Genomic DNA, 11,725 nt, shown 5'->3' with positions numbered 1-11,725 from the left:
CCACCACATCCGGTTTCATGGTGCCTAACAAAATATTTCGTCCCCTTGTGGTCGGAGGTTTGTAACTGCCAGAGCAAAGCAAAAGCTCAAATAATGTATGTACAACGGGTCCACACGTTGGCAAAGCGCTCGCGTTTGTGTACTTGCGTGAAGCATGTTTGGGCCCTAATGCTGCTTATGATACTTTTGATATACCTTTGATACTACAGCTGACATATTTTAGTACAGTGAGTATGCGCCATTGCGTCACAGAATCTGGAGTTGGCATGGCTCGGCAAAAACTCGGCTGTGTAAAGATGCTTTAAAATTACTAAACCCTTTTACTCAAATCTAAGCTGCAAGGCATTATCAAAATTCACTTCATAGTGTAGTTGCAAACAAACCGATGCTTCCTTACATCAGCAAAGAAGTGTGCTTTCTGAGCCTGTTTGATCTTGAAGCGTTTGATTTTTTGCTGGATCCTCTTGTCTTTCACTAACTGTTGATCTGTCGCCCACTCACAATGAAGATACGAGCTGGAACACACACACATTTATAGAATTATTAAATGCTCCTTGGACACAAATGAATGCACACTAAACTGTACATGCTTATCATCAAATGCCCACTCACAGGGTAAACTGCCCTCTGAGCTTTTCTGATAATTAGCAGTATGAAAAAAATATTTCAGCACTAAAAATACTGTTCACCCATTAAATTAAAATTATGTCTTCATTTACTCACCCTCATGTCATTTTTGTTTATTTATTTTTTTACATGTTCCTTGAGGTTCACTAATAATATTAGTAAAGTTTTATTCGCACAAATAAACAGTCATGTATTTTTAAACCATGATCACTTTCCACCCTCATTCAGACCCCCTGTCAGAAATGCTCATTTTGGTGCTGCTTCTCCTTTAAGGTTTGCCAGTCAACACACACTGTTATGATTTGCCATCTCACTGCTCACCACTACTGGGCAGGGTATGGAGGTGATAAGGTAAAGTAGCCATTGATTTGTTGTTGTGGATGCGGTCAAATGTCCACCACAGTGTGACATCACAATGTGGAGGAAGTAGAGAATGAGTCTTTTTCAACAAATGCTATTTTTGCAGTGAGGAGGACGTTTTGAATTCTGAAACTTACAGTGTGTTTTTATAATACAATGAACTCTTATATGTGAAAAGATCAAGATTTGATTCCTCATGGCATGACCCCTGTAATGAATATTCCAGCAATGGCAATTAATAATGACTCGCATTACAGCTTGAAAAGTTACCTAAATTACCCTAAAAGTAGTCCATGCAACTCATGTGCCATATTACAAGTCTTCGAAAAGGCATGTCAATTTAAGTCATTTTTCAGTGAATATCCTGACGTCTGTTGAGCATTAATAAACGCTATGAGAGAAGCTCGTTTACAGTGTGTTCAGGCGAAAATTAGCATCATTTAGTGTTAAAGATTTATGGGGGATATGGGTTTAAAATGACTGAAGGGTTAATAAAGACAGGATTTTTATGTTCAGGTGTTCTATTCCTTTAAAACTAAAAGAGCTAACTTTAAGTAGAAAAAACAATGCATTACTGACTTACTAGTTTTTGTATTTGACATAGTACTCCTCAATTTCCACCAATACTCCAGGTGAAACCTGTTGAACGAAGAATAAATAAATAATTCAGGTAACACTTTACAATAAGGTTTCACTAGTTAAAATAAGTAAATACTTTAGGGATCATGAACTAACAAAGACCAAAATATTTTACAGCATTTATAAATGTTAATTTAATAAAGGTTAATATTAAAAAAAATACAGTTATTCCTTATTATTTCATGTTTGTTCACAATGTATTATCTAAATGGCTACATATACAACATTTAATTTTAAAAACTCCATAGTATATGCTGAAATTAACACCAATTATTGTGATGATTAATAAGTGCTGTATATGTATTGTTCACTGTTAGATCACGTTAACAATTGTCACTAATTAATGGTAACAAATTCAACCTTAATGTAAAGTGTTACCAAAATAAATTTACACAAAATAAAAGTGCACATTTACTGGAAACAAGGAAAGCATGCAATACACAACTTTGTTTCACAATGTTTGAAATTTAGATTAATCATATTCACAATGTCCCTTATTGTCTTCATTCCTGTACTGTAGCTCATAATTCCATCCTTTAATTCCTAATACAAAAATAAACTGCATGAGCTCTAAAGAATATCCAGAAAAACACATAATGAGACAGAGAGAGTCAGGAACTGTTACCTCTTTTTTCACCACACGAGATGCCATGATTTTATCAACCACTGCAGCGTCTTCCTCACTTGGGTTCTCCTTTAACATCACAAACACAAACATCAGCACATCTCTTCAGACACAACACACAAACTCTCTCTCACTCATGAAAGGATACATTTCTCTTGAATGACAGATAACTGCTAAATCATGACAGACGTGTCTGTGTGTTGAAACTGCAGTGTGATTGATGTTCTTACCACAAACAGTTGTACTGCAGGCTCTTTATGAGAATTGGAGTTGCTCTTTTTGGCTTTGACAACAACCTTCATTTCTTCCTCAGACAGTCGAGCCTCACCGTCTTCCTCGTACTTCTTCCTCTTAACCTTCCGGTTAGAACGCCGTTTCTGCGAGCGTGCGCGCACATGCACACACACACACGCACACACATTTACTTAGCTATTTAAATAACAACATACCGTACTGACATGCAAAGGTAAAACTCAGTAACTACACTTTGTCAAAATTGAGTTATGACTGAAATCGGTTCTCTTAGACAATGATCTGTCCTTTGACAAATGGGTTCAACTGAACTATGCTCAAATTCAGAGAAGACAGTGTCTATAAAATTTATTCCATATTCCTCACTTTCAGTGTTGGCGTAGTTACTGCATTTAGCCTTTGTTGGGCAGCATAAATGTCTATCATTTTTATATAAAGCTAATTATGAAAATGACTATCGACTAAGCCCAACCCAAAACGATAACCCTACCCCTAAAAGAAAACTGCTTTTTTAGGGGTCGTTCACACACAATTGGGATGTCAATATTATATGCTTACACTATCATCCGCAATTAGAAATGTCACGTTAATTTAACTGTAAGAATTTAGAATCTATTTTCACATAAATTAAATAGTTTTTTGGTGTAAGCATATCTCTTGTGCTTGTGGCTAGGTGGTTGGAGCAGCTGTTTCTACGGTTACGGACAGTGTCTGCGTGGTGGTTAGCCATGTTTCGCGGACTGAATGTGAACTTTCAATTCACATGAAATTGGGGCTACACATGAACTCCAAAATATAACAGAGGAATTAAATCTACCAGACTAATAACCACAGAAATGCGACTTCAATCTGCTGTTTGGGAGCCTCTGAATGACTTCAGGATTACTGAAGACAACATATGTGAAACATGCAGACAGAAGTCATATAATGGTAAACATCCTACAAATGGGACAGGATTTTCCACTAGTCATCCAACAACTAGTGAGTTGAATATTTTAAGCTGTGGTGCTCTTAAAGGAATTAATTGAGAGATGCAACTTTTTGGTAAGTTTAAGCATGCTGACAGTGCACAGTAATTTGCATGTAGTTACTATCAGTATGGTAAAATTTTGAGAAGTCGTGCCTTAAATCGTCCTCACATTTTAAAGCATTGCTTGTGTACAAATTCACCACATTCACAATGTTCCTTTTAGTCATTATCAGATTTTAAATCACCTGCTGTAAACAATGTTCCCTTTATTATGAATAGTCCAAAGGTTTATTTGTGAGGTGTTATGGACAGATTAAGGACAGTATTTTTAAGAAACTGTCTGTTTCATATTGCACATAAGCAGTGATGTGCCCTATGTTGGAGCATCTCTTATTATATACTCCTACTAATTTGTTGTATGTTTATCAGATTTCCTATTGTGGGACTGCGCTTAGCATCCATATATCCCAAAGAAATGCGTCCAATTGTGATATGATATAAAATGTTTGCCTCAGTGCTATTGCATAATAAGAACATTTACAAATGATTGTAAAGCCGGTTAACCGTAATTGTTTTTGTCAAAAACAAAGTGAAAAAAAAAAAAAAACGTACACAGTGGCATCCCTAACACAGAATGCTCTTTTCAACATAATTTAAAAAACGGTTAAAAATGTATCTCGACGTTCTGTTCTATTTGTGGCACTGCATCTAGCTTTCTTAAGTGCAGGATGCTTTTGGTGTGAACGCCCCATTAGAAAAACAACAACAAACAAAAAAACTGTTGCTTTATATATGAATCGATTTTCCAACTGAGGAGGTTATGAATACCTCCTAAGGGAGGTTTTGTTAGATTTAGTTCACTTTTGGGGATTTTTCTCACTGATGGTACTAGTAATGGACAGTAAGGTCCCAAGAGTGGTACAGGATTCCCACAATTCTATAGACCAAAAACATGAATTATGTTTATGAATTATTACGACTTTACGTGTGTGTACAGTACATGAGTAAATAAGTGGTGTTGTGTGACTAAAAGAAGAGAAGAATATCTGCACAAGTAAAAGTTTATTTGTCACACTGCAAATCAGAGGTGCCCCCAGCGGGGGTCCCTTCAATAAACGAGAACAGAGCAGAGAGTGTGTGCATGTCTGTTCTCCCAAATATAACATGACCTAAATGTCTATGAGTTAAAGTAAATGGAGAGGATGAGAATATCTCAGGATATCCAAATAAAGAGCTATCCGCTCCACCACGCGATGACAGTGTTTCCTAGTGTTATGTATACCCTGTCTTGTTTCACTGTTGCCCTTTTGTTTGCCATTTTTGTCACTTTTGCATTTCTTAGTTTTCACTTTAGTCCCTTATGTAACTCCATAGTCCCCTTGTTAGCGTTCGTGTTTTCTGTCATTGTTTTCACCTGCCCTCATTAGTTTGCCTTTTGCTTCTGTTAATCACCTTGTTATCTTGTTTGAGTTCTGTTCGTTCATTGGCCCCTTTTTCCCATGTTTATGTATTTATACCCTGTTTCTTTGTTCAGTCCTTGTCTATCGTTGTTTGATGTCAGCCTGGTGTGTGTTTCCTTCCCGAGTCCTCTGTTTGTTTACATCGTGTTTAGTTAGCAGTTTTTTTATGTTTGATTTCCCCATTGTGGGTTGTTCCTTTGTGTTTACCTGTTTGTTAATTAAATAAAGTTTAAACTGCGTTTGGATCCGCATCTCCTCGTCTGCCTCGTTGCTCAAGCGTTACACCTAGAATGCATCAGTGGCACTTGGCTGTGGCTTAATTTCTGACAGGCTAACCGAGTCATCAAAAGCACACTGCTTTAATTAACACAGGGGTATTTAAAGAAGATAATTATATCTCGAAGGCTGGGGTTAGGGAGAATGAGAGGCTAGTCCTTTCAGAATAAAGAGTGGGAATTCATTCAGCATATTGTGGTCTCTCTCTCTTTTGAACAGGAAAATTAAGAACATCCAGCAATGATTTGTATGATTTCGCTATCTGTTCTAGAAACCACCGCTAACAAATAAGGTACATTTTCTTGTCAACTATCTCTAGACTTAAAAGTGCTACCAAGAATATGACTATTTCATAGATTTGTATAAAAAACAAAGCTCACAGAATCGTCATCTTTAGAGGATCGTCGAGGTGGCCTGTCGTCATCAGAGAGTTCTTCTGAGGACTCGGCCTTCTTTCGCTTCTTCTTTCCAAACTTTATAACGATTTTCCTGTCAAGGGGTGAACACAAAGAGATATATTAACATTACTTCACAAACTCAGTTTAGAACTCAACAAATCAAATACAAAGCATAAAGCTGAAATGATGGCTCAAGCTTAATAATTGCCTTTCTATTTCACCAGTCCTTGCAAAATCTTTTATAAATTTCTACTTTTAGTCAAACAGTGACATCATACATAGTTTGCAAGTATTTTCCAACAAGAGACACTTCTCATTATAGGGAAATTACTGGCAACAGACACAAACAGAAAATTAAAAATTACATTTTGACATGCTTGAAGAGCACTGTGGGAAGAGAATGCCATCTGTCGGGAAACTGAGCAACAGAATCCCCTTTCAAAATGCCATAAGCAAAGTGTACAGATGATGGTGTCTTTAAGGATGTAATTTAGCAGTGATTTGCAGTAATTATAATTACCTGGTCCTCTGTGAAAATTCCTTGATATTCACACATTTTGATACCTTATGTAATTTACTTAGGGTCTTACTTAAAATTGCTTTCGTCATGATGACACCAAAGTCGAGATGTCCCGATCAATCAGCCGATATTCGTCTTAAATCCGTGATCGGCAGATTTAGGGCAGATCTTTTTTACAGCATGCAGGAAATCACACACACACTGCTCCTCTAATGAATGAACACTTTCTCAGCCCTTGAAGCATAATGAGATAATGAGACAGAATGGCCTATTGAGGGCGAGTTGTTGGCAATTCTAAGCATTCACAAATTTAAACTTTCAGACATGATGTAAATGAGATGAATATGCCGGTTTGTTTTTAAAAAGGTGTATTGCATTTGTATGAATATTAATTTTCCCATTTTCTAGAGTCATTACGGTAGTTATTCAGACTTGTTGCACAGTGAACAGGAAGAGGATATAGAGGCTTCTAACAGGTTTAAAAACGAATTAAACAACAAATAAAAATGAAAATACATGACGTGAGTTGTGACAATCAGACTTTGTGTTGACTGATAATGACTGTTTGAGCAATCATGAAAGCTTTTAGCTTTACTCTCTTTAACATGAGTGCTCTCTGTGTCAATCAATCAATGTCAAATTGAGTGTGATGCGTTCATGGTTTTTACTGGTTGCCAGTATGTCACAATGGCATTTTGATATTGACAACAGAACTATTAATAACCATTTCATTATTGTTGAACTTGGGCCTGTTCAAGTGTTTAAGCCACTTTTAAGTGGAGTAGCGAAATTTAAAATTTCTGTAAAAGAAATTTTTACTGTAAAAGCTGTTTACACCATTTGTAAGTGTACGTAAGATTTCTATTCATCCATACAGAACTCAGTGGATTTGTTATTTATTTTTATACCTGAATATTAAAGTTAAAATAAGCTATTACACCATTCAAGTAGAAGTTGATTTAATATGTGAGTTTTATAAAAATGCTAGCTGCACTAAGTTAAATGCATTAAGATGAAGGCATCTTTGAGTTACTTTGTTTTCCTAGTTATTTTGTAAACAAAACAAACAAAAAAAAAAAAACAGTCTACAGCTCTACTATCTAGGCAAATACAAGTATTGGATCTGGACTCGGTATCGGCAGATATTTAATATTTAAATATCGGATCGGGGGCCAAAAAAGCTGATCGGGACATCCCTAGACCAAAGTATCCCTTACATATTTTAATGTTACATGAAGAGACAGTTCCAAACTTGAGTTAAACCAAGACATAAAGGGGCAATATGTGACGTAAAAGATTTATATGCCACAACAATCTATAAACAGCTATAAACATGAATTTTGCTGGCATGTTATCAAGGTACAAAGTAACATAATTCAAAACCGTGCCAGGTGTATAAAATGGGCTCATTTGAGACAGTAATGTCATTCACTTCACATGCTCTGGCGCCAGAGTGAGCTGGGCACAGTGTTGCTCATTTTCAAATGGAATGTGCTGTAGTTTCCCACTGAGCACTGCTTACACACCTAATTCATGTTCACAATGTTCATAAAACTCAAAATACCATAAATCATCTGAATTGTTGTACGTTTTGCTTTAATTTCTTTCTAAGTACCTGGAAAACTATTACAACATATGGTTGTCTAAAAGGACATCTGCTGTGTCAATGCAAACAATCCCTCACTCTTTCACTCTCTCTTTTATTCTGGGTCCTCCCCTTTGGATGATGTTACACTTCACTAGTCTTTGAGACAACGTGACTTCCTGGTTGCCTAGCGACCTTATTAGAGAGGGAAGCTGGCGGTGTGGGTGGAAGCAGAAATGTTGCTTCCTGTGAGTGACACACGAGCTCCACTCTTCACACACAGAAGCTCACATGTCCCAATGACAAAATAATTGTTTAGCTGTTCATATTGAACCCCAAGGAGTACTGGAGTCAGAAAACAATAACAATTGTCACGATACAGTAAAGTTCTGATGGTAAATATTCCACTGAGGTAAAATGTGTTAGAAGATACAAGACCATCTTTTCTATGGGTTGACTGTTTGTATCTCTTTTTTATGTTTTCATAATATCATTCTTACATTCCAATTTAAACCAAGCATTATGTTACAATTCCTAAATTTACCAGCCAACTGACCTGTGTGGCCAACATTTTATTTCTGTAAAGCTGCATGACTGATTGAAGAACACACGCACGCACACAAATGCTTTGAAACAGCATGTGATAAATGTCTAGAACATGCATACTCTTTAGTTCAAATGAGATTATAATTTTGATATGATCATTTGATAAAGCCTAACTTGTTAACTTGTTAGGAATTTAATCACATTAGTTTAATTGCTGTACTTTGTCAAGCAACAAACTTGTGTGTTTTGAGGTAATCCAAATATGATTTAAATCAACTCAAAAACAACTTCTGTACACACTTACTACAACATAGTTTCCACTACTGTATATGTTTGATTACTGGGTGGTTTGTAAAGGTTTAAAAACAAATATGCAGATTTAGCTGTGTGTGTGTGTGTGTTTATTTGTCTCCTATTTTATTTTATTTTTTCTGATTCAGCACTGCAAGTGCACCATTACTTAAAGGCCACATATGAATCAGAGACAAGACAGATACAATAACACACATCGGAAGAGAGCAGAAGGTTTTCAGCAGCAGACACAGAGTAAGCTGAATTACTATTTCAGGGTTATAACCTAGTCTACATATACTGTATGTGCACACACACTTATTCATTTCTAAAAATGGTCTTACAAACACATGGATGCCTTCCTTGTTTAAACCATCATTGCAGCTGAAAACACACCAGAGGAATAGAAAGCTCAACACACCCTTAAACATCACAGTGTAACCAATAAATATAAGATTGAAAACCATGACTACAGTAAATGGAGGACATGCACTCTGATTCCATATAATAATAATAATTTCATTGTAATCCAATCTCTCTATAAACATTCTGACTCTATCTCTCTATCAAACTCTCAGCACGTGCCTGACTGTCCACTTGTAAATGACTGACTGCATTGAAACTCTCTCTCGCTCTCTCTCTGTGTGCGTCTATGTGATACTCTGAGGTCACATGGTCAGTTCTAATGGCAGCTGTTGGCTGAGGCATGCTGTTTTGTGCAAAGCAGGTCAGTAGGTTTCTGGCTTTGCTCTTCACCGCAGGCTCAAAAGACACCAATCCTTCCAATTATGAAACAAACACCCACCTCTGTAATCATGACCCAATGAAATGTCCAACATTCCACGCTCCGTTTTTTAGGCTGAAGAACTTAAAAATCCAGGTACTTTTAGTCCACTTCTTTTCATTGCATTTTCAGTGTGAACATACTACTCAAACTACTTACACTACAAAATTGCTCAGAATAGTAAAGAAGTGTGCGATTTGAGATGCATTTCATTACTCTACTAGTCTATACGGCCTTATGTTGATGGTAAATAAATCTGGCTAATCGCTAAAGAAACCAATTGTAAAGGGAATAAGGGATAGGAGAAGGCAAGAACCAGCTTGACGATATAAATAATAGTTTTAATGATAAACTTAAACAAAAGACACAAACATAAACACACGACAGTCAGCTGACCGTAAACAATCTCTCTCTGTTGCACCACCATTCGCAGTCTGCCTTTATCCCTCTCAGAGGCTTAATTAGCCTGATAAGGGACCGGGTGTGCAGAATCACCACCCGGCTCTGCCCTCCGCCCTGTCACACCAATGAAACCAGAGAGTTGTGGTGCTGCGTCGTACACAATTGTGAAAAGTGAAGCCTGCGGCAGTCTACAACTTAACAGTCCATACAACATATTGTCTTGACAAAAGGGAGTTGACTTGAGTTTTGGGGTTGAGCAGGCAGTTAAAAAGATATTCAAGTGCGGATTCAACACTGATCACAATACTTGTGTTTTTGGGAAAAGAAAATGAAAAAACAAAGGTCACTTATGTTTATTTTGTGCATAGTAACACCATTTTGGTGTGATATGTAACACTGGTTAAATTGGTTGTTTTTTGTAATTTCATTGTAAATTTGTTGGATGGAATTATTTAATAAAAAACAAGTGTGATTTTACATTTTCAATGTCATAACTCCTGTTTCTAATAATTTTGTCAGTGCATAAAAGTGAATTGCTATAGAACATATCAAGGATGCAAACAATAACAAAGGAATTAGAATGCTACTGGGTATGTCTGACCCTGAAGTATTTCCGGTCGCTGCATTTTTATAACCCAGAACTGTCAAATTAAAAAGAATAGAGTGTACTTTTAGAGTCTAGCTAAAAGAACAAACAAGATGTGTGCAAAAGTGAAAATAAACAATGAGGTGTCATTACTGGATCCTTTGAATAAGACTGAGTAAACACATTTGTTTTAAAAACATCAAAGGTTTGCCAGAAGTGATTTATCCAGACGTGTTGTTGTCTACGTGAGATTCACAATTATTTCATAAGTGGAAATGTCGGGATTATTAGATCGCTCGTATCTCCTACAATCAAAGAAGCTGTTAGTGCTGCAAGCCGTGACTTGCAGACAAGGAAAGGATTTTTTATTTTTATTACATAAACGTTCATATTACAAACGTTTCTTGTGTGTCTCTTTCTTTGCGTTAGCTTCTACACTACGGCAGCTACTCTGAGATACTGGCAGTGTGTTACTGCAGATATTGTTGACTTTTGTGGGACAAATTGCTTGCTATATTTCTTATTTGTAATTTGCTTTAGATAAAATTGTCTGCTAAATGACAAAATATGTTTCACATTATTTCTAAAAGACAGTTATTACCTTTATTAGAGAACTGCTTAGCATGAAATTAACACAAATTATCTAGTGATATAGAATGTTATGGTAAAGGAAAGATTAGAATTGCTTTTGATGATCAAATTTAGCATGTCCATGAATACTGTATTTGAAGAACTTCGCTTTTTCCACATTTTGTTATGTTACAGCCTTATTCCAAAATTGATTATATTCATTATTTTCCTCATAATTCTACAAACAATACCCCATAATGACAACATGAAAGAAGTTTGTTTGAAATATTTGCAAATTTATTAAAAATAAAAAACAAAGAAACTCACATGTACATAAGTATTCACAGCCTTTGCCATGACACTCAAAATTTAGCTCAGGTGCATCCTGTTTCCACTGATCATCCTTGAGATGTTTCTACAACTTGATTGGAGTCCACCTGTGGTAAATTCAGTTGATTGGACATGATTTGGAGAGGCACACACCTGTTTATATAAGGTCCCACAGTTAACAGTGCATGTCAGAGCACAAACCGAGCCATGAAGTCCAAGGAATTGTCTGTAGACCTCCAAGACAGGATTGTATCGAGGCACAGATCTGGGGAAGGGTACAGAAACGGTGGCTTCCATCATCCGTAAATGGAAGTTTGGAACCACTGTGACTCTTCCTAGAGCTGGCCGCCTGACCAAACTGAGGGATCGGGGGAGAAGGGCCTTAGTCAGGGAGGTGACCAAGTACCTGATGGTCACTCTGACAGAGCACCGGCATTTCTCTGTGGAGAGAGGAGAACCTTCCAGAAGAACAACAATCTCTGCAGCACTCCACCAATCAGGCCT

The 11,725-nt window shown here is 36.7% G+C and overlaps 1 protein-coding gene across 7 annotated transcripts in view; it reads right to left on the bottom strand.

Annotated features, from left to right (window-relative positions):
* The window catches only part of LOC127651140 (chromodomain-helicase-DNA-binding protein 9-like), a 116,410-nt gene that overhangs the window by 29,694 nt on the left and 74,991 nt on the right, over positions 1 to 11,725 (bottom strand). For all 7 annotated transcript variants that reach the window (XR_007971537.1, XM_052136875.1, XM_052136984.1 and 4 more), the window contains 5 exons: positions 5,590 to 5,698; positions 2,482 to 2,628; positions 2,252 to 2,320; positions 1,571 to 1,626; positions 398 to 515 (listed from right to left, as the gene is read on the bottom strand). Coding sequence is in view for 6 of the 7 variants with exons in the window: in XM_052136875.1 (XP_051992835.1) it covers positions 398 to 515; positions 1,571 to 1,626; positions 2,252 to 2,320; positions 2,482 to 2,628; positions 5,590 to 5,698 (499 nt within the window). In the remaining variant the exon portion in view is untranslated. The remainder of the gene's footprint in view (positions 1 to 397; positions 516 to 1,570; positions 1,627 to 2,251; positions 2,321 to 2,481; positions 2,629 to 5,589; positions 5,699 to 11,725) is intronic.

The sequence above is a fragment of the Xyrauchen texanus genome, chromosome 1 (genome assembly GCF_025860055.1).
Source record: "Xyrauchen texanus isolate HMW12.3.18 chromosome 1, RBS_HiC_50CHRs, whole genome shotgun sequence".
NCBI lineage: Eukaryota > Metazoa > Chordata > Actinopteri > Cypriniformes > Catostomidae > Xyrauchen > Xyrauchen texanus.
Note: the sequence above shows the minus strand (reverse complement) of the source record. Positions and strands in the feature narration are given on the sequence as shown.